General features: G+C 48.5%; 1 protein-coding gene across 3 annotated transcripts in view; it reads right to left on the reverse strand.

Annotated features, from left to right (window-relative positions):
* cntln (centlein, centrosomal protein) overlaps positions 1-23,003 on the reverse strand; it is a 97,817-nt gene that overhangs the window by 66,322 nt on the left and 8,492 nt on the right. For all 3 annotated transcript variants that reach the window (XM_062995473.1, XM_062995474.1, XM_062995472.1), the window contains 8 exons: positions 18,936-19,020; positions 17,039-17,173; positions 16,839-16,925; positions 14,996-15,082; positions 13,950-14,062; positions 12,344-12,506; positions 11,956-12,141; positions 2,496-2,576 (listed from right to left, as the gene is read on the reverse strand). In XM_062995473.1, coding sequence (XP_062851543.1) covers positions 2,496-2,576; positions 11,956-12,141; positions 12,344-12,506; positions 13,950-14,062; positions 14,996-15,082; positions 16,839-16,925; positions 17,039-17,173; positions 18,936-19,020 — 937 coding nt within the window. The remainder of the gene's footprint in view (positions 1-2,495; positions 2,577-11,955; positions 12,142-12,343; positions 12,507-13,949; positions 14,063-14,995; positions 15,083-16,838; positions 16,926-17,038; positions 17,174-18,935; positions 19,021-23,003) is intronic.

A 23,003-nucleotide genomic window follows, 5' to 3' on the forward strand; every position in this document is an offset into this window, starting at 1 on the left:
GCCGACTCCTTCGCTACTCCTTCTACGCTCGTCCGCTCCTTCACTCCGACTTAGAGCCCTCGGCGGGGGGTAAGTCAAGGATTTCGGGGTGAACGAGGAGGGGTGTGTGTGTGTGTGTACAGAGAGGTCGCTTTTGAAATCATGATGCGCTGGTGCTGGTGATGCGCTGGTGCTGTTTGTAAGTAGGTAAATAAATAACTAAACAAATAAAGAAGCGGCTGAAGATGGGACGGGACTTTTCAGGGGTGAGACGTATAGATTTTCCTGACAGTCAGCGGCCCATTATTCTGACCTGGTCGTCGGATCCGCTTTCTGCATGAGCGCCCCCGGCCCAGACAGAACGCAGGCGAGAGCGGGCGCTTGTTTACCGCCGCGATGACACGCCGGGCCCCGCCGGGGCGGGAGGACGCGGCGCCCCCCGAACCCTGTTATTATTAACAAGGACGAAGAGAACGCGCGCGCCCCTCCGCCCGCGTGACACGTATGGATTTAGCGCCGGGGTACTCGCCCGAGGAGGGGGCGTGAGCGGCGGCGCGGCGGCTCTAATGAGCACGGCGGATTGATAGCGGAGTGCTACTCGTCAGGAGTGACACGCCGTTAGCCACATCATGAAGTAGCGAGGGTCCTCCGAACGATCGATTCGCCCGCGCACCATGGCAACGTGCTCGGTGTGTGATCCGAGCAGGACCGGCGGCGTTTAAATCTTTAATAGCGCACTAGCAGCTGTCTCTCTCTCCTGTCTGTCTCTCTCTCCTGTCTCTCTCTCTCTCGTCTCTCTAAAGATCTGGAGACGTGCACAGTTTCACACAATAAACCACAAGTATGTGGACGCCGGACCGTCAGGAGGTCGGGACTCCCGGCGTACAGCCGCAGGCGTCAATACAGCCGACACTCGACAGCCTCAACAGTCATAATAAACGTAGAAAATAAAAGTATTCTTTAAGGTCAAACACAAAGTCCCGGCTCCCGATCGACATTCCGATTCATCCCGACGGTGTTCAGCAGGGTTGAGCTCAAGGGCCAGTGGAGTTCCTAATAATGTCTGATAATTAACTAAATGTCTGATCATCTCTAATAGTCTGATAACAGACTAATAATATCTGATCATAAACTGATCACATCTGGTAATGTCTAATAATAAACTTATAATGTCTGATAATGGACATATCATGGATTGATCATGTCTGATTACACCTGATAATTGACTAAGAATATCTAATCACAGACTGATCATGTCTGATAATGTATGATAATTGACTAAGAATATCTGATCATAGACTGATCATGTCTGGTTATGTCTGATAACTGACTAATAATGTCTGATCATGTCTGGTAATGTCTGATAAGTGACTAATAATGTCTGATCACGTCTGGTAATATCTGATAATTCACTAATAATGTCATATCATGGACTGATCATGTCTGATTCCGAATCATCACATCTGATAATTGACTAAGAACGTCTGATCGTAAACTGATCACATCTGGTAATGTCTGATAATTAACTTAAAATGTCTGATCAAGTCTGATAATTCACTAATAATGTCTGATAATGGACATATCATGGATTGATCATGTCTGATTACATCTGATCACATCTGATAATTGACAGACTATCTAATCACAGACTGATCATGTCTGGTAATGGACATATCATGTATGATAATGTCTGATAATTGACTAATAATGTCTGATCATAGACTGATCATGTCTGGTAATGTCTGATAAGTTACTAATACTGTCTGATCACGCCTGGTAAAGTCTGATAATCGACTAATAAAGTCTGATAATGGACATATCATGGATTGATCATGTCTGATTACGTCTGATCACATCTGATAAGTGACTAAGAATGTCTGCTCACGTCAGGTAATGTCTAATTATAGACTAATCGTGTCTGATAAAATCTGATATCTGATAGTTGACTAATAATGTCTAATAATGGACAGACCGTATACTGATCATGTCTGATAATGTCTGATCATGCCTGATAATGTCTGATAATTGACTAATAATGTCTGATAATTGACTAGTAATGTCTGATTGGATAACGTCTGATAAAGTCTGATTATAGACTAATCATGGACTGATCACGTCTGATAATTGAATAATAATAGTTGATCATGTCTAGTAAAGTCTGATGATTGACCAATCACGTCTGATATTGTATGATAGTCTGATAATGTCCATTAACTAATAATGTCTGATCACGTCTGATAATTTCTACTAATTAACTAAAAATGACTGATCATGTCTAATAAAGTCTGATAATTGACTAATGATGTCTGATCATATCTGATCATCTCTAGATGATTTTTATATCAGAATAAGATCTGATTAAAGGTTTTTAGACGTTCTGGGGTTGGAATGGAGATCAGAAGTTCCCACTAACAGATCTCTCCTCAGCGTGTCAAAGCACCATCATGACTGATCATGTGGACCCACCGCGCCCCTGATCAGGTTGGACAGGATGAATGAGTGAGGTGTGTAATGACCTTCAGGGTGAGAAGCTCCTCCAGCTGCTGGATCTTCTGCTCAGCCGCTCTGCTGACGCTGGGAGACGAAGCTCTGGAGCGCTGAGGAACATGAAGAGGAAGCACGTGTTCACCAAACCATCTCAGCTCAGACACAATACAGAACTGATACAGTACAGAAGTATGTGGACACCTCAGCATAAGCATGTAGGACACTCAAATAATATAAAGCATGAGCTTTATATATGAGGCTGTTTATTGTTTGCAGCTATAACAGTCTCCAGTCTTTAAGGAAGATTCTGGAGTGTGTCTGTGGGAACTTTCGAGTCAAAAGAGCATGTGCAGGCACTGATGTTGGGTTCCAATTCATTCCAATAGGGGATGAGGTCAGAGATCTGGTCCACACCAAACTCACAAAATATGTCGTTACAGGGCCTCGCTTTGTGCACAGTGATACACTTTGAAGTGGCGTCCACATACTTTTGACCATATAGCGGATTCTACACAACATGAACCAGCCTACATACAGACAGGAAGGTGCAGGTTAGAGTGTAAAGGAAACGAGTCCCGTCATGTTCAGCTGATAAATGTAGAAACATGAGATCTGGAGTGCTTCGGAAAATCATTGGCACTTAACACAGACCGCCGCTGCACCATAAACACAGGGCTGAGCTCAAGGGCCACTGGAGTTTTCATTATCATGTCTGATAATGTCTAATAATGGACTAATCATGTCTAATAATTGACTACTAACGTCTGATCAGGTCTGATCATGTCTGATAATTGACCAATAACGTCTGATAAGGGACATATATTGAACTGATCACGTCTGATAATTGACTAATAATGTCTGATATTGGACTGATCATGTCTGATAATTGACTAGTAATGTCTGATCATGTCTGATAAAGTCTGATAATTGACTAATAACATCTGATAAGGGACAGATAATGAACTGATCACATCTGATAATTGACTAATAATGTCTGATACGGGACAGATATTGAACTGATCACGTCTGATAATTGACTAATGTCTGATATTGGACTGATCATGTCTGATAATGTGATAATTGACTAGTAATGTCTGATCATGTCTGATAAAGTCTGATAATTGACCAATTACGTCTGATAAGGGACAGATATTGAACTGATCACGTCTGATAATTGACTAATAATGTCTGATATTGGACTGATCATGTCTGATAATGTGATAATTGACTAGTAATGTCTGATCATGTCTGATAAAGTCTGATAATTGACTAATAACATCTGATAAGGGACAGATAATGAACTGATCACATCTGATAATTGACTAATAATGTCTGATACGGGACAGATATTGAACTGATCACGTCTGATAATTGACTAATGTCTGATATTGGACTGATCATGTCTGATAATGTGATAATTGACTAGTAATGTCTGATCATGTCTGAAAAAGTCTGATAATTGACTAATAACATCTGATAAGGGACAGGTAATGAACTGATCACGTCTGATAATTGACTAATAATGTCTGATAAGGGACAGATCATAGACTAAACATGTCTGATAATGTCTAATGTCTGATAAAAGTCTGACAATTGACTAATAAAGTCTGATAAAGTCTGAATGATCAAGTCTGATAATTGACTTCGGAAAATCATCGACACTTAACCCAGTCCGCCGCTGAATCAAGAAACAACTTGAAACTCTATAACACACAGAGAGAGAGTCGCACACCTCAGAGTTCTCTGGGCCTGAGATCATCTCAGATGGACCAAAAGACAGTGGACACACACATGTGAGACACAGATATTAATAGGGCGGTGATGGAGCACAGGGGGGAACCCCCTCCTGGGGCCCCCGTCCTGATTTTTATGGAAGGTGTTGATCAGGGAAACGTCGGGCAGAGGACCAGAGGTCGAGCTCTCAGGATGATGGTAGGAGATCTTTCCTGGTCTGGACCCTCACCAGGATCAAGAGTTCCAGGTTCTGATAACGGAGCGATGATGAAGGATCTCCTCCGATCTAAACCTGCGCTCCGTCATCAGACGGGGGTTTGAGGGGGGTAATTAGGGTGGACTGACAGGCCCCGGCACCTGCCGTTTCTCACCCCGGTGTAACAGTAACGAGAGCTACAACAGGACCGTCATCACCTCTCGGCTCCTGACGGCATCATCCCCACTACAGCGGCACTTGGCATCTGGGTGTGACCTTGTTAACTGGCAGGGTAATTAAGTTGAACCAATTGGGAGCGCGGATGATAAATTATTAGCGGGAAGATTTTGCTCACGTTTGTATTAAATTGGCCCGTCAGAAGGGGGTCGGCCGAATGATCCGGGGGGGCGGTCAGCTGGAGTCCGGCCATATCGCCGCATCTGGTACAATTATTTATCATTTCTCAAAAAGAGAACGAATAAAACAGCGAACAGCCGCCGAGTTCGGCATCAGCCGCGTAAAGCAATTTACAGACGTTCTGACGGGGGCGGGGGGGGGAAGGGGGGGGGCTGGTGGTGAGGGGGTTCTCTCTCATTTCCAGCCAGCTGAGAGAGAGAGACGGGCGAGAGACATGCAGAGCGTGTGAGACAGGACCGCTGTAATTACAGAAGACGATTAGGATCTTGTGGGATCAGACTGGGCACCAGCATATGGACGGGTTTGTGATTTCACTCCCCCAGGCGCGCGACCCGTCTGCTGCATGCCAATGAGAGAGGATTTCGGTTAACGCTCACAAATCCGACCGCCGCGCCGCAAAACAAACCAAACCGCCGCTAATTACTCGACCGGAGCCCAGAACCGACCACGCCAGAACAAACCTGACCCGGACAGAAAGAGGTCCAGTAACGGCACAGAGCCAGAAACACTGACCCCACACTGACCCCAAAATATACAGGAGTACAGAATCAAACCCAAAATAAAATAACAATAAATAATCAATCAGAGTCTAAAAACTACAGAACCAGAACCGACAGGGCGGCTAAATCCAACAAACCACCAACATCAATCAAACTAATGAGTACACACCTATTACTATTATTATTATTATAATCTTTATCATTATATTTACAGATTTCTTTATTAAAATAATCATTATTATTATGTTAATAACTATTATTGTGTTAATCACATATTTATTGTTTGTTTATCATAACAATAAATAAATAAATAACAATAATAATAATTATTATTGTTTATTGTTATATTAATTATTATTATTGCCATTTTTATTACAATCTTTATTATTATATATAGATTTTTTAAAATAAATAATAAATAATTAATATTATTTATCATCATCATTATATTTTATAATAATTATTATTATTACTATTATAATCAATGACATCAATATTATTGTCATGATCTTTATTACATTTATAGATTTATTTATTAAAATAATCATTATACTATTAATTACTATTATGTTATTATTACCATATTTATTGGTTATTAATAATTATTATTATGTTTTATCATCATCACAACAATTTTTAGTAATTATCAACATCATATTTATTAATTCTGTTATTATTATTATTATTAATAATTATTATTACTAATATAATTATTATTTTTTTATTATTTATTATTATTATTATTATTTATTATTATTAATTATTATAACTATTATTTTATTTTTACTATTATTATTATTAATATTATTATTATTATTATTAATATTATTATTATTATTTATTAATATTATTATTATTACTAGTATGATTATGTAGATGTGTGCTATAAATCCCGTGTTAACATAAAAATGTGCTTAAGCTCGTAAGTTAGAATCTCAGCTCTGTTATCGGCCGACCGGGCGCCTATACAGACGACGATTGGCTCGTCCATCGGGTGGGAGTGTCTAATAGAGAGGGGATTCCTCATAAGTGCTGCAGTTACGCCCTCTGCTGGCTGATGGACGGTGCTGCACAGAGACGGGGGATAATGGAGATCGGTGCGTGACTCTCTGATCCGTGCGCTATACGGATCTCCGTATGAACCCCGGTGCAGGGGAAAAGAAGTGGTCGGTGCTGCACACGTGTCGGAGGGGGCGTGTGTTAGTCAGAAGTGGAGGTCTGCAGCAGTACAGTGGAATACCAGCAGGGAAATGGATACGACTAAATTCATAACGCTACTGTGTTTAATACTCAGTGGATGATTTAGATATGAGACTGAGCTGTGTGTTAATAATCATGAGTGTGTGAGGTCTGAACCGTCGTCTGCCCTGCTGCTGTATCTGAACCCCCCCCCCCCATACATCCACCCCCCCCCCCCCACCCCCGATGATCAAAGAAAACAGCACTTCCCTCCTAAACATGACCCCTCATAACGAGCTCTCGGAGAGCGTGTGGCGCCCACACCTTAATTATACATCTGACAGCTTCTGAGTTCGATAATGCTAATCACACGCACCCGGACCCTGACCAGGGAGGAGGGGGTGATACAAGTTTCATCAGCTTCAGCTGTAACCAGATCATTTTATTATTCCACATCTCACCACCTAACTAATCACAGTCCCGCTAACGTTCTGGTGGCGCTGGATCCAACCTGCCAGCAGGGGTCACTGTAGCACCGGCGCATTCATCTCAGACGATTCAATTAATGTACCAGACTTCTGCATTTCACCACCCGTCCAGACTTTTTTGAAACAGGTTTTGTATCAATCGTCCAAGTTGTGTCCACATATTTTTGACCCAGCAGATGAACGTTGCCTCTCACAGAAATCAGGAAAATCCAGTCCCAGAGCAGGACAGTGCTGGTTCTTTAAGGTGGACCTGGCTTTAAGGTGGACCAGGCTTTACTGGCAGGACAGTGCTGGTTCTTAAGGAGGACTGGGCTTTACTGGCAGGACAGTGCTGGTTCTTTAAGGTGGACCAGGCTTTAAGGTGGACCAGGCTTTACTGGCAGGACAGTGCTGGTTCTTTAAGGTGGACCAGGCTTTACTGGCAGGACAGTGCTGGTTCTTTAAGGTGGACCAGGCTTTACTGGCAGGACAGTGCTGGTTCTTAAGGAGGACTGGGCTTTACTGGCAGGACGGTACCGGTTCTTTAAGGTGGACCTGGTTTTAAGGTGGACCAGGTTTTACTGGCAGGACGGTACCGGTTCTTTAAGGTGGACCTGGTTTTAAGGTGGACCAGGCTTTACTGGCAGGACGGTACCGGTTCTTTAAGGTGGACCTGGCTTTACTGGCAGTGCTGGTTCTTAAGGAGGACTGGGCTTTACTGGCAGGACGGTACCGGTTCTTTAAGGTGGACCTGGCTTTAAGGTGGACCAGGCTTTACTGGCAGGACAGTGCTGGTTCTGTAAGGTGGACCAGGCTTTACTGGCAGGACAGTGCTGGTTCTTTAAGGAGGACCTGGCTTTAAGGTGGACCAGGCTTTACTGGCAGGACAGTGCCGGTTTTTTAAGGAGGACCTGGCTGTAAGGTGGACCAGGCTTTACTGGCAGGACAGTGCCGTTTTTTTAAGGAGGACCTGGCTTTAAGGTGGACCAGGCTTTACTGGCAGGACGGTACCGGATATTTAAGGTGGACCAAGCTTTACTGGCAGGACAGTGCTGGTTTTTAAGGAGGACCGGGCTTTAAGGTGGACTAGGATTTATTGGCAGGGCTGTACTGGTTCTTTAAGGTGGACCAGGCTTTACTGGCAGGGTGGTACTGGTTCTTTAAGGGGGACCAGGATTTATTGGCAGGACGGTGCTGGTTCTTTAAGGAGGACCAGGCTACAGGACTGTGCCGGTTCTTTAAAAAGGACCAGGCTTTACTGGCAGGGCGGTACTGGTTCTTTAAGGGGGACCAGGATTTACTGGCAGGACAGCGCTGGTTCCTTAAGGTGGACCAGGCTTTATTGGCAGGACAGTGCCAGTTATTTAAGGAGGACCAGGATTAACTTACTTCTTGACGTACCTAAGAAACGCTCTTGCAGTCTGGATGCGGTGACTTTTAAAGCTGCAAAAGGGGTCGACTCTGAACAAGTATGTTAAACAAATATAAGTAAAGCTTTATTATTAACGATGGTGTGAGCAGCCACGTTCATGACCTTCTGTGTTGAGGGGGGTGGTCTTTTCTGTGTTTGTTCTGAAGTTGGAGGATGTGAGACTGGACGTCAGATGTTCCAGATCGTTTGTGATGGAGAACGTTGAGACGTTCCAGCACTGCGCTGGATCTCCTCTCACACTAATGATAACGTACGCAGGACGTGTGTGTGTGTGTGTGTGTGTGTGTGTGTGTGTGTGCGCTCTCACTCCGAACAGCAGCCCAGTACAATTAGAACTTGGACCTGGGATCCCATAAACCTCGGGGTGTGTTGGTAGGTGTGATGGATGGCGACCCGGAATGCAGAAAATATCCCGGCCAGGATCCGCCGCTGGGAGCACTGGATACGGGGTTGCCGTGGTAGCTGACCGCCTGGCAACGGTTGCCGAGCGGGCAGGAATGCGCCTGTGCATCTCCAGCATTTCCAAGTTCCTACAACTTCTCCAAAGTTCAACCAGGAGGTTTTTATCAAACAGGAATTTACACGTTTATAGTGAAGGAAAAGCCAAAATGTACCGGAGCAGGTGTAGAGGGGGGTCTTTTATTGGGGGGGGGTTGGAGTGACCACAGGGGTGCATACTCTACACCGTCAGGCAACCTTTACCAGACCTATACATGGATCATCTCACCAATCCCTCAGAAACTTCACTTTAACATACGCCTACATAGACACATGATTGGCTGTGTGTCTGTAGGGGGAGGGACAATGGCCGAAACAGGGTTCCTTGTTACTAAGGCAAATACGACCTCTGCTGTCTGGTGGACGCGTCTCCGTGCGCGATACTGCTCTCTATGAGACCCCGCCCCTAGCAGGTAAAAAGAAGCATGGGGGGGGGGGGGCTCTTCTTGATCAGGGTGGGGGTGGCAGCAGCGACAAGAGAGAGAAGCTTTAATTGGTGACGACTAGATTGGGTGCAAAAAGGGGGGTGAAGTATGTAACATCTAAAATACATATGCATTTTGAGGTATGTAAACAAACAAGCTGCTCATAGTTAAAGCCACAGCTCGACATCTAAGCTCTGAGGTCATAAACACAACTGTGCAGTGACAGTACGCAAACAATTCGGCACTACAGTACAATCTGGATCATAAAGGAGATCAGATCAGATCTGGGGGGGTGAGGAACATAAACAAACAAGCTGCTCAAATGTGTACGGGCACTGGGGTTAGGTGGGGGGGGGGGGGGGGGGGGGGGTGATCAGGTGAGTGTACATTAAGGAAAAGTAAAGTTGTCACCCGTTTGTTTACATCGCACAGCATTACGGTACACTGCAGGCGACCCCGAGATCTTTTTGGAGGAACGTAAACAAACAAGCTGCTCCTATTATTGATAAGTGACAGTCTCCGGAGAGATTTAAAAGGAGAGGAGATACACGCAGGCTGAAGCTAGACCCTGGTCACGTGTACGTTCCTGGTGACGCTTCGGGAGGTTCTTCGTAACGTTTGGATGGTTTTAACGATCGTTAATCCCGTTTAGCACCCGCTGCGCCGGCGCCGCTAGCTGATGGAGCGCTACAGCGGCGGCTCTACGGCGAGAGATCCTGGGAAGCAGGAGCGGCGTCGTTACCGAAAGCTGGGGTATGAACGTGAGGCGACCCCGCCTTCCTTTTCGTTAGCGTCCATTAATCCGGCGTTCGGCGTTCAAATATAAATGGATCAATTAGCGAGTCATTAAACGCGCGCGGGCGAAGTTCCCTCGTTAATTACAGCTCGGATCTGTCGGCCTGCCATGCCAGCGCGCGCGGGCGTGTGTGTGTGCCAGCGCACAGACGCGTGCCAACGTAACCGGGCAGATCGGATCCGTTTCAGCCGCCGCCGTGCGCCCGTCATTTCGGCGCGCCGCGTTTACCCAACCCGCCGACATCAAAGCGGACAGATCGGGTGTCGGAGGTACGGCACGCCACGCGGGCTAATTCGCGCCGACAGGAGCGCGTGTTCCCGCGTAATCCCGGACCCTGTACCGACTCGCTCCGGCACACCTGTTTAATCCTAATGCGCCGGTGCTTAGCGGCGTCGCGGCGCTCATTCGAAATGCGTGCGAGGTGTGATCAAAGTGCGGGCGGCAGGAGGATCTGATTTGAATACGGGGCTTTGAACCGAACTCCGAGGAGGGTACGCGCAGGGGGGGGGGGGGGGGGGGGGGGGGGGCGCGGAGGCGCACACACGCCAACCGCGTTTCGGAACTCTACCAGAACTCTGGAGTCCGACACGCCGCTACCAGCCGCTTCACTTCATCATCCATCGCATCGCGTTTGTTTGGTTCGTTTTCGGGACCTGAATGTTAATAGGAACCGATATTAGAATTCAGTGTGTCAAAAGTATGTGGACGCACGTCTGTGAGGCATTAATGTCCCGGTAACTATTTCCACAAGCTTCTGTGTTCATTCAGTCCAGAAGCAGGATAGAGAAAAAGGCCTGGCTCACAATCGACATCCCAGTTCATCCCAAACAGGTTTCATATTTATGGAGTCACGGAGAGTGAAAATGAGCCGACTTAACGACGTTTTCTGCTTAATCTGCACTATGATGCGTCCTAGCGATACTACGGCAATTCAGTTAGCAATCGCTCAGTCAAAACGTCCTGAGTGTGGAATAAGGTGCAGATCCAGGGTTACAGCTCCACATGTATCTGTGTTTATCTGGATTCTCCTCCCTGTTTCACTTTTAAACTTGTGTTACAGCTCCAGCTTCTGAGAAACGGTGAGAATCAGAATCAGCTTCTCCCAGAGTCTAAAACGCTTCTGGTTCAGAATAAAGCTTAACGTGGTTTAATGTAGTAAAAGAAGGAGACAGGAGCACTAAACTTCTCTTCATTATTACTGCTCATAAGTTCCTCCACTCATCACATTCCTCACTCGCTGTTTTACTACAATAAGTCACGCTGAGCGCAGAAGCGGTTTTGTCACTTCTCGTGTGAATGTGCCGGTGCTGAAGGGAATACGGTATTCCGACATCGAGCATCTCCAGCATTAAGAAGCGTCAGGAAACAATAAAGAAGTAAAACTAAAGTGCAGCTTTTATTGTATTGTTATTGATGTGTAACTGTTAGTAATTGTATTTCAGTGTGTTTATATTATATTTGTGTTATTTTCAGTGTTTAAGTGTCAAAAACAACCTCATTATTTTACATGAGACTAAAATATCTGCAGCTCCACGGGACCATGGACGCATTAACAGGTTCTCCAAACATCCTTATGGGGAGAAAATACCTCGACACCACAGTTTGAAATGCCGTTAATTTCTTTAAATAACGGTGAAAAACGAGGTCCAGGAAATTAGGCACATTTAGTCCGGCCCTATTCATAATCTTCACAAAGACCAGAATATTGTGGACAGCCTTTCAGGAGAACTTTAAATAAACGCCTATAGGATTGGATTGCGATGTCAATAAGGTTGTAGTCAGATTTTGGGCGGGGCAGTATAGAGTCTGTAGTGCTGTAGGGTCTGACGGGTGTGTGAGGCTCACCTCGGGGGGGTGTGGGTGAGGAGGTTGGAGCTGCTGGAGTTGCTGGAGCTGCTGGACCTGGTCCTGTTGTTCCGTAAGCTGCTGATCCTTCTGCTGCAGCTGATCGTTGAGAGAAGCTTCTCTGCGCCGGAGCTGTTCCTGGCTGATCTGCAGGGCGTGGTACGAGGCGCTCAGGTCGGTGTAGAGCTGACGCACACAGACACAGACGGGCATTCAAACCCAACAACTCTGTACCTACTGTAAAGTACGGTGGAGCCAGTATTACTTACATACTGTATGGACAGAAGTATTGGGACACAGTACACAACAGTTGCATAAAGGAAACATATGCTTCTATATTTGCAGCAACAGTTTAGGGAAGGCCCTTGACCTCCGCAGCAGTACGCACCTTCTGGTAGGAGGCCGAGTGCGTGCTGTGGGCTCGTTCCTGGCTCTGCAGGACCTGCTGGGTGTCCAGGTTCAGACCCTCCAGCTGCTGGATGAGTTCAGCCTGTTCTCCTGCGTGTTCCACACTCTGCACGTACAGAGCCTGGAGATCCTGCAGCTCCTTCCTGCACACACAGTTACATTAACATCGATCAACATCTGAACCTGACGAGACCCACAGACCATCCGTAATCGACTGCGCCTCGGCTTCAGCTCAGGGACAGGTGACGTCACGTCGTCCTCGGGAACTTTCTCATGGAAAGTGGATTCTTTACTTCACTTAATAATGGCAGCATCAAAGCATCGAAGCGCCTTCATAAGGAACCACGATGACCTGCTGATATCAGACCAGCCAGTTGTACTTAACTTTGGAAACAACGACCCGTCCTGTGGTTCAGTGGAGTCCTAAAGCAATTTTTGCCATGCGGCCAGTGTTTCCCGGTGGAACCTGACCCACCACAACCCTGGCCAGGATAAGTGCTGGAGTCTGCTGTTTGGAGAAGCTGTGGATGGTGTTTGGAGGAGCTCTGGGTGGAGCTCAGGATGGTGTTTGGAGGAGCTCTGGGTGGAGCTGTGGATGGTGTTTGGAGGAGCTGTGGATGGTGTTTGGAGGAGCTCTGGGTGATATTTGTGGATGATGTTTGGAGGAGCTGTGGATGGTGTTTGGAGGAGCTCTGGGTGGAGCTGTGGATGGTGTTTGGAGGAGCTCTGGGTGGTGTTTGGTGGAGCTGTGGATGGTGTTTGGAGGAGCTGTGGATGGTGTCTGGTAGAGCTCTGGGTGGAGCTGTGGATGGTGTTTGGAGGAGCTCTGGGTGGAGCTGTGGATGGTGTTTGGAGGAGCTGTGGATGGTGTTTGGAGGAGCTCTGGGTGGAGCTGTGGATGGTGTTTGGAGGAGCTGTGGATGGTGTTTGGAGGAGCTCTGGGTGATATTTGTGGATGATGTTTGGAGGAGCTGTGGATGGTGTTTGGAGGAGCTCTGGGTGGAGCTGTGGATGGTGTTTGGAGGAGCTCTGGGTGGTGTTTGGTGGAGCTGTGGATGGTGTTTGGAGGAGCTGTGGATGGTGTCTGGTAGAGCTCTGGGTGGAGCTGTGGATGGTGTTTGGAGGAGCTCTGGGTGGAGCTGTGGATGGTGTTTGGAGGAGCTGTGGATGGTGTTTGGAGGAGCTCTGGGTGGAGCTGTGGATGGTGTTTGGAGGAGCTGTGGATGGTGTTTGGAGGAGCTCTGGGTGGTGTTTGGTGGAGCTGTGGATGGTGTTTGGAGGAGCTGTGGATGGTGTTTGGAGGAGCTGTGGATGGTGTTTGGAGGAGCTCTGGGTGATATTTGTGGATGATGTTTGGAGGAGCTGTGGATTGTGTTTGGAGGAGCTCTGGGTGGAGCTGTGGATGGTGTTTGGAGGAGCTGTGGATGGTGTTTGGAGGAGCTGTGGATGGTGTTTGGAGGAGCTCTGGGTGGTGTTTGGTGGAGCTCTGGGTGGAGCTGTAAATGGTGTTTGGTGGAGCTCTGGATGGTGTTTGGAGGAGTTAATGTTTGGTGGAGCTCTGGATGGTGTTTGGTGGATCCTCTCACCTGAGCTGCTGGAGCTGATCCTCTCGATCTGTGAGCTGCTGCTGAACTGAACCGAGCTGAGCAGAGAGAGAAGAAGCGACGCCCTGAACCTTCATCAGATCCTCATGAAGCTCCTACACACACACACACACACACACACACACACACACACACACACAGGTACACAGGTGTTAGGTCGGACCACACTGACTAGCGCGAAAAATCACCTTGATGGCAGCGAGTGTTTCTCTAAAATCCCCAAACACACCTCAGCATCAGTGGTACCTTCACACACATGCAGGTCACCCATGCTGCGGGCGCTGATGCCCCACTGTACCATGATAGATGTTGGAGTTTGGACCTTTCACTGATAACAATATGGATGGTCCTTTTGTCTTTTTTTTCCCAAAAATACTCTGACTCTGACCACAGCACACGTGTCCACTGTCCTTCGGTCCATCTGAGATGAGCTCGGGCCCAGAGAGCTCTGAGGCGTTTCTGTATAGGATTGATGTAGGACTCTCTCTGTGTGTAACAGAGGTTCAGGTTGTGTTTCCTGATGCAGCGGCGGCCTGGGTTCAGTAACGTCGGTTTTCTGAAGCACTACTAAGGCTATGGGGTTATTATTTATCACAGAATCAGATTAGGATGTTTTTGGATTCTGTGAATCTTTCCACAATATCATGGACAGTAGATGGTGAACGATCTAAATCATTTATAATCCTGCAGTGAGAAACGATCTTTCTGAACTGATTGATTCTCTGATGTAGTTTGGAACACGGTGGTGAGCCACGCCCCACCATCGCTCGTACAGACCGATCCTGATCCAGGTGGATCCTTTTATACCCGATCATGATTCCCTCACCTGCTCACTGTGGAACCTTTCAAACATCCCATCAACTTTACACTCACATTCTGCCTCCGTCCCAACTTTTTTGGAGTCCGTTAGAGCATCGGATTCTATTTACAAACTACAATCATAACTGTTTTGGAATTGGGTTGTGTGATAGGTAGACTGTGTGTGTGTGTGTGTGTGTGTGTGTGTGTGTGTGTGTGTGTGTGTGTACTTGAACTCTGGTGGTGTGTATCTCCTCCTGCTTCTTGCTCTTCTCCTGAAGTCCCTCCATCCTGCTCCTCCACTCAGCCTCACTCTCCTGACACACACACAAGCAGTTAGAAACCGGAGCAGTTCGGTCACAACTTTGGAAACAGCAACAACTCGTCCTGTGGTTCAGCGGAGTCCTAAAGGCCTTAAGCTTGCAACCGCTCACAGACTGATTTACGTTATTTAATCAGCCCAAATAAAAATGCCAAGCGCGGATGGAGTGGTGTAAAGCATGCCTACTCTGGACTCTGGAGCGGTAAAAACGTGCACCGTGAAGAGGCGTGGGTGGCGTGGCGTGGCCTGACTGGACTCACACCGTGATGCCAAACACAAACCAAGCAGCCGACACGGGCGCTCGACCCGTTCCGAAATCCAGTGGAGAGCTCCTCATAAGAGCGGAGCCTGTTAAAGCAGCGATACCACGACACGCCCGTCTTTAAAAAGAGCTGTTTGAGGTGCGGGGCGTCCAGAAACTTTTGGATGGACACGGGGTAAACTAGAAGATAAAAGGAGGAGGAGAAGGTGCGCGTGGTCGGACGGTCAGTAGCACATCACAGGATTCCAGCCGGCTAATGAGCTTCACCCGAACCATCAAACGCTCCGGCCACGCACGTACGCGCTCCACGAGGGGGGCAAATCTCATTAAACACAGCCACCGCTCGCCCCCTGTCACACACACACACACACACACACACACACACACACACACACACACACACACAGTCGGAACAGTGGCCAGCGTGTGCGCACATCACAAGGTTCGGGGTGGACCGAGGGCTCGCCAGCGCACCCGGGTCGGTCATTCACACGCCGCTCGCATCCTGCTCAGAAGAGTTCGTTATTCGGCCCCCTCTGAACATCCCATCGATATTTAAAATGCTCATCTGCATACAAACACCGGCCACGCCCAGCGAGGGTACAGAGAACCCCCCCCCCCCGAAAACAGGGTCGCTTTATTCCCCCCATTTCTCCTCTCATTTGGTCATTTCCAGTTCCCTCAGTGCCTGCCCCGCCCTGCTCAGTCGGAGGAGAGCTGCAGACTGGCGCCACCGGGTATGGAAAGCCCCACACACACACACACACACACACACACACACACACACCGCTCGTGCGGTTACCTCGACCCGCCAGCAGGGGTCGCATCTGCAGCGGCCGACTCAAACCGCCATCGGACGTTTAACTAGAAGACGCTGCTCCACCTCAGCGGTGCTACCGACCTGGCCGGGCGCCCTACACACACGACCGGAGTGTTACCCGGGACCGGTCCGGGACTGAACCCGGCGCATGCTAGACATGGGGCGCGTGATAGTGTGCAGCTCTCCCCGGCCAGAACACACTTCCATCTCATGAAGCAGAAGCACGGCGTCATGGGAGCATGCCGTCGGCATGGCGAGCGACCCCCTGGTTTCCTGATCGTGGAGGTGCTGGTTGTAGCTTCGTAGCTCTTTAAATACGTTTACATTCGCAGCATTTATGAGCAAATGTTGGGTTGGGGGCCTTGCTCGGGGGCCCGACGGTGGCAGCTTGGCAGTAGTGGGGCCCGACCGTACCCACTGCAGGCTCGGGACAGTGGGAGGAGCTTTGAAGGTCAATTGATTGAAGAGCTGAGAGTTTGAAACGCAGCCACTGTTGGGCCCTTGAGCGAGGCCCTCAACCCCGTCATCCCAGGGGCTGACATTATTCTCTACGAGTTAGGAGATAGCAGCTCTCGCTGTGGTTTGGTGGAGTCCCAGACCTGTTGGCATTGCATAATCAATTAATGGGACAAATTATGTGTGTGTGTGTGTGTGTGTGTGTGTGTGTACTTGAACTCTGGTGGTGTGTATCTCCTCCTGCTTCTTGCTCTTCTCCTGAAGTTCCTCCATCCTGCTCCTCCACTCAGCCTCACACTCCTGACACACACACACACACATATGAGCAGTATGAAGATCTGGACATGATGTGTGTGTTGGAGGATCATCTAGGTAGAGCGTGGAGATCATGCGTGGAGATCATGCGTGCAGACCTGGAGCTGCTCGCCGGTCCCTCCGAGTGTCTGCTGAAGCTCAGCCAGCTCGATCTTCATCGCTCCACGCTCCTCCTCGCCCACACGCTGCTGCCGGATCAGGGTGCTCACTTCCTGTCGCTTCAGCGTCACTTCCTATGAAGCACAGGATGCACAGGAGAGGACTCTTACCGGTCGGCAGTGCAGACCTCACAGCAGACTAAATCAGCCGCCAGTCTGCTGGGTGGGAAAAGACGGGACTGAGATAAAAAAGTGGGCGGGGCCTTGGACGCTGTGTAAGGACCGGAACGTGGAGATCAGCGCGTGACTCTCCATGCGCGAGACCAACTGGCAGGATGATGCCGGTTCTTTAAGGTGGACCAGGCTTTACTAGCTGATGGTGACAGTTCTTTAAGGTGGACCAGGCTTTACTAGCTGATGGTGCTGGTTCTTTAAGGTGGACCAGGCTTTACTAGCTGATGGTGCTGGTTCTTTAAGGTGGACCAGGCTTTACTAGCTGATGGTGCTGGTTCTTTAAGGTGGACCAGGCTTTACTAGCTGATGGTGCTGGTTCTTTAAGGTGGACCAGGCTTTACTAGCTGATGGTGCTGGTTCTTTAAGGTGGACCAGGCTTTACTAGCTGATGGTGCTGGTTCTTTAAGGAGGACCAGGCTTTACCGGCAGGACGGTGCTGCTATCTTTAAAAAGGATCAGGTTTTAAGGTGGACCAGGCTTTACCGGCAGGACGGTGCTGCTATCTTTAAAAAGGATCAGGTTTTAAGGTGGACCAGGCTTTACTGGCAGGATGGTATCGGTTCTTTAAGGTGGACCAGGCTTTAATGGCAGGGCGGTGCTGATTATTTAAGGTGGACCAGGCTTTACTAGCTGATGGTGACAGTTCTTTAAGGTGGACCAGGCTTTAAGGAGGACCAGTCTTACTAGCTGATGTTCATTAAGAAGGACCAGGTTTTAAGGCAGACCAGACTTTACTGGCAGGATGGTGCCAATTATTTAAGGTGGACCAGGCTTTACTAGCTGATGGTGACAGTTCTTTGAGGTGGACCAGGCTTTACTGGCAGGACAGTGCTGCTATCTTTAAGGAGGATCAGGTTTTAAGGTGGACCAGGCTTTACTGGCAGGACGGTATCGGTTCTTTAAGGTGGACCAGGCTTTACTGGCAGGACGGTATCGGTTCTTTAAGGTGGACCAGGCTTTACTGGCAGGACAGTGCTGGTTCATTTAGCCGTGGTGTTAATAGAGATTTAGGGTGGTCCCCCCCCCCTTCCCCGGCAGAGCTCCACCGACAGCAGGAGGACTTGAGAAGTAAAATACGAGCTGGTTCCGGTGATAGAACGCAGGAGCGGCGGTACGGCCGGCGGTCCCGGTGCAGGAGCGGCAGGGTTCAGCGGACCATCACACGGCCGAGGAAGAGCGAGCGTAATTATTCGGCGTTCGGGCTCGCTCGCTGCCAACTCTCGATGAGATGATAGATGCCAGCGGCCTGCAGGACACTACCCACAATCCTCAGCGCTGATGAGTTTCACTCGACTTCTGAACGTACAAAACGGGCCGTATTCGCGCCGGCGTGGATCACATATAATGCGCTAGTGTTCAAAATACAAAAAGTCGTTTTTAATCAGTAGAAAAGTTTGTGGTGACCTGTGCTGGCTGCGTGGCACCCAGCGTGGAGATCTTTACCCCCAACCAGCGCTGGATTCGACTGTGGGCGTTTATGTACTCCAGCCGACTTTTGGATGCCACGGCAGCACCGCGTATCTCCACGTCAGGGTTCTTCTAACTATTTTATAAGTGACCCACATTGTTTAGATATTTTACTCGACCCAGGCAGCACAAGCTTTGCTTTTTTACACCTACAACAATAAGCACCCGTCCCATCTTTTCTGGAACGTGGTGTTACCTTCTCCAGCTCCTGGATCTTGAAGTCTTTGGCTTGAAGGATCTCCAGAACCTTCCGATCTTTGGCCTCGGCTTTCTGCTTCTCACTGGCGAGAGAAACGTGGATGAGAATCAGAACCTGCAGAATACACCACCAGGTCAAAAGTATGTGGACACCTGATCATGAGGTTAATGTGGCTGTGACAGCGTCAGTGGTCGGCTGTATTTGGTCCGTTTTTTTGAGGATCTTGAGGAACATGAAGGCCTGACTCTCAGTCGACATTCCGATTTTTTTTCTTTAAGGTGGACCAGGCTTTACTGGCAGGATGATGCCAGTTCTTTAAGAGGGACCAGACTTTACTGGCAGGACAGTGCTGTTTTTTTAAGGAGGACCAGGCTTTAATGGCAGGGCGGTGCTGATTATTTAAGGTGGACCAGGCTTTACTAGCTGATGGTGCCAGTTCTTTAAGGTGGACCAGGCTTTAAGGAGGACCAGTCTTACTAGCTGATGTTCATTAAGAAGGACCAGGTTTTAAGGCAGACCAGACTTTACTGGCAGGATGGTGCCAATTATTTAAGGTGGACCAGGCTTTACTAGCTGATGGTGACAGTTCTTTAAGGTGGATCAGGCTTTACTGGCAGGACAGTGCTGCTATCTTTAAGGAGGATCAGGTTTTAAGGTGGACCAGGCTTTACTGGCAGGACGGTATCGGTTCTTTAAGGTGGACCAGGCTTTACTGGCAGGACGGTATCGGTTCTTTAAGGTGGACCAGGCTTTACTGGCAAGACAGTGCTGGTTCTTTAAGGTGAACCAGGCTTTACTAGCTGATGGTGATGGTTCTTTAAGGTGGACCAGGCTTTACTAGCTGATGGTGATGGTTCTTTAAGGTGGACCAGGCTTTACTAGCTGATGGTGATGGTTCTTTAAGGTGGACCAGGCTTTACTAGCTGATGGTGCTGGTTCTTTAAGGTGGACCAGGCTTTACTAGCTGATGGTGCTGGTTCTTTAAGGTGGACCAGGCTTTACTAGCTGATGGTGCTGGTTCTTTAAGGTGGACCAGGCTTTACTAGCTGATGGTGATGGTTCTTTAAGGTGGACCAGGCTTTATTAGCTGATGGTGCTGGTTTTGTAAGGTGGACAAGGCTTTACTAGCTGATGGTGCTGGTTCTTTAAGGTGGACCAGGCTTTACTAGCTGATGGTGATGGTTCTTTAAGGTGGACCAGGCTTTACTAGCTGATGGTGATGGTTCTTTAAGGTGGACCAGGCTTTACTAGCTGATGGTGCTGGTTTTGTAAGGTGAACCAGGCTTTACTAGCTGATGGTGATGGTTCTTTAAGGTGGACCAGGCTTTACTAGCTGATGGTGCTGGTTCTTTAAGGTGGACCAGGCTTTACTAGCTGGATTTTTTGGAACAGGATGTATAAGAAGGTCACAGTCAGGTGTCCACATACTTTTGGAGACATCACAGGCCAAAGCGAGAGGCGTTCACGTTAAAAGAAAGTTAAACAGAGTTCCCGGCCACTGCCCGCTGCTCTGTGCCCGTTTAGTTTCTCAGTGCTTCATGATACAACAAGATTGCGCTGTTCTGAGATGAAACAGCAGCCAGTACACAAGACTTCGGCACCGCCGGGACCTAAAACTTCTGCGTCCCTCCAGCGCGTAAAAAAAATACAAACGTCTCCGGGTATCAGGGATCATCCCGGCATCAAAACACACCGAGTCCAGAGAGACGGCGAGGAGAACATCAGCGCTGGGACCGGCTCCCTCTAACGGTTCCTCTGTACTCGGTTCCTCACGGTTCCTGGTTCCTCCTGAGGAACCGCCAGCATGTAGCCTAGCTCATATTACCCACAATCCCACGTCGATCCAACTATCCAAGCACTAAACAAGGCCCTCGCTAGCCCCTCGTGGTGCAAGTTTCAAGTGCAATGGTGCCCTCTATTTAAAAAGGACCAGGCTTTACTGGCATTGTGGTGCCCACTATTTAAGGTGGACCAGGCTTTGTGGTGCCCGCAGAATGGTACTGGTTCTTCAAAATAGACCAGCACCTTTAAGATGAACTTTACTGGTAGAATGGTGCTGGTTATTTAAGGTGGACCAGGGATTACTGGCAGGACAGTGCTGGTATTTTTAAGGAGGACCAGGCTTTACTGGCAGGACGGTACCCACTATTTAAGGAGGACCAGGCTTTACTGGCAGGATGTCAGTTCTTTAAGGTGGACCAGGCTTTACTGGCATTGTGGTACCCGCTCTTCTCTGGCAGGATGGTGCCGGTTCTTTAAGAAGGACCAGGCTTTACTGGCAGAATGGTGCCGGTTCTTTAAGGAGGACCAGGCTTTACTGGCAGGATGGTGCCGGTTCTTTAAGGTGGACCAGGTTTTACTGGAAGGATGGTGCAAACTATTTAAGGTGGACCAGGCTTTACTGGCAGGATGTCAGTTCTTTAAGGTGGACCAGGCTTTACTGGCATTGTGGTACCCGCTCTTCTCTGGCAGAATGGTGCCGGTTCTTTAAGGTGGACCAGGTTTTACTGGAAGGATGGTGCCGGTTCTTTAAGGTGGACCAGGTTTTACTGGAAGGATGGTGCAAACTATTTAAGGTGGACCAGGCTTTACTAGCAGAACAGTACCAGTTCTTTAAGGTGGACCAGGCTTTACTAGCAGAACAGTACCAGTTCTTTAAGGTGGACCAGGCTTTACTAGCAGAACAGTACCAGTTCTTTAAGGTGGACCAGGCTTTACTAGCAGAACAGTACCAGTTCTTTAAGGAGGACCAGGCTTTACTAGCAGAACAGTACCAGTTCTTTAAGGTGGACCAGGCTTTACTAGCAGAACAGTACCAGTTCTTTAAGGTGGACCAGGCTTTACTAGCAGAACAGTACCAGTTCTTTAAGGAGGACCAGGCTTTACTAGCAGAACAGTACCAGTTCTTTAAGGTGGACCAGGCTTTACTAGCAGAACAGTACCAGTTCTTTAAGGTGGACCAGGCTTTACTAGCAGAACAGTACCAGTTCTTTAAGGAGGACCAGGCTTTACTGGCAGGTTAAATGGTGAACGTGGCACATACACCATACGGCGTATGTGATCAATTTAATTGCTAGTAATGAATGTTGATTACGTTTACATTTAAGGTACAAAACAAATTACATTGGGACCCTTGACTGTGGGTTTATAGACACACTAAATCAGCACTGTTAGCATTACTAGCGTGTCCTCGCGCACGTATGAGAGAAGCGATGTGAATTTATGAGAACCGCTCAGAACATAACGGAGAGCGAAACTCATTTTATGAAGCGGTACACGGAGAGTACGAGCGGCTCAGGGGAGCGGCGCTGGATTAAGCCCGGCGCTTGAGATCTGCGCCTCAGAAGGGATCTCAGGCCTCGGGCAGATACATTTTCTTTATCTTATCTTATTTTTGGCTTTTCCGCGGGGGGTTACGGAGCGGGCCGGTAGCGGCGGGGGGGGGGGGGGGGGGCGCTAAGCCCCGTCTTATCCTCCGCAGGTTCGGCCGGCGGCGCAAACCCTCTAATGAAAAGACGCCGGCTCTCCTCGCCGCGCCGAGTGCCCTTCTTTGAGGGATAAACAGCCGACTTAAGGTGGCTAAGATGACCCGCCGAGGGGGCGAGGGGAGTTAACGCGCTGGCATGGGAACCTCCCGCTAAAGAGGCTCGTTTCGCGCGCGATTGAGTCGACGCGTCCGTCGGAAGATCCGCTTTAATACGCCGGCGTGTTGAGAAATTCATCCGGAGATTCGTCTCTGTACGTACGAGTGTCGCGGTTAGCAAAGCGCCGGCGATCGTTTTGATCCGCGGATGCTTTTAATTTGTGTGCCTGGGGGGGGGGGGGGGGGGGGGGGGGGGGGGGGGGCATTGGTTGGGCGGGGCGGCATCAGAGCTCATTTTACATTTTCATATTTAGCAGATGCTTTTATCCAAAGTGCCTGACAGTACTGTGGCGGTATATAGTTGAGGTTTAGGGGCCTCGCTCAGGGGCCCAACAGTGGCAGCCTGGGTGTGGTGGGGCTTGAACCAGCGACCTTTGGATTACTAGTCCCGTACCTTAACCACTAGGCTACACCTCCTCAAC

Source organism: Trichomycterus rosablanca, chromosome 5, assembly GCF_030014385.1.
Source record: "Trichomycterus rosablanca isolate fTriRos1 chromosome 5, fTriRos1.hap1, whole genome shotgun sequence".
NCBI lineage: Eukaryota > Metazoa > Chordata > Actinopteri > Siluriformes > Trichomycteridae > Trichomycterus > Trichomycterus rosablanca.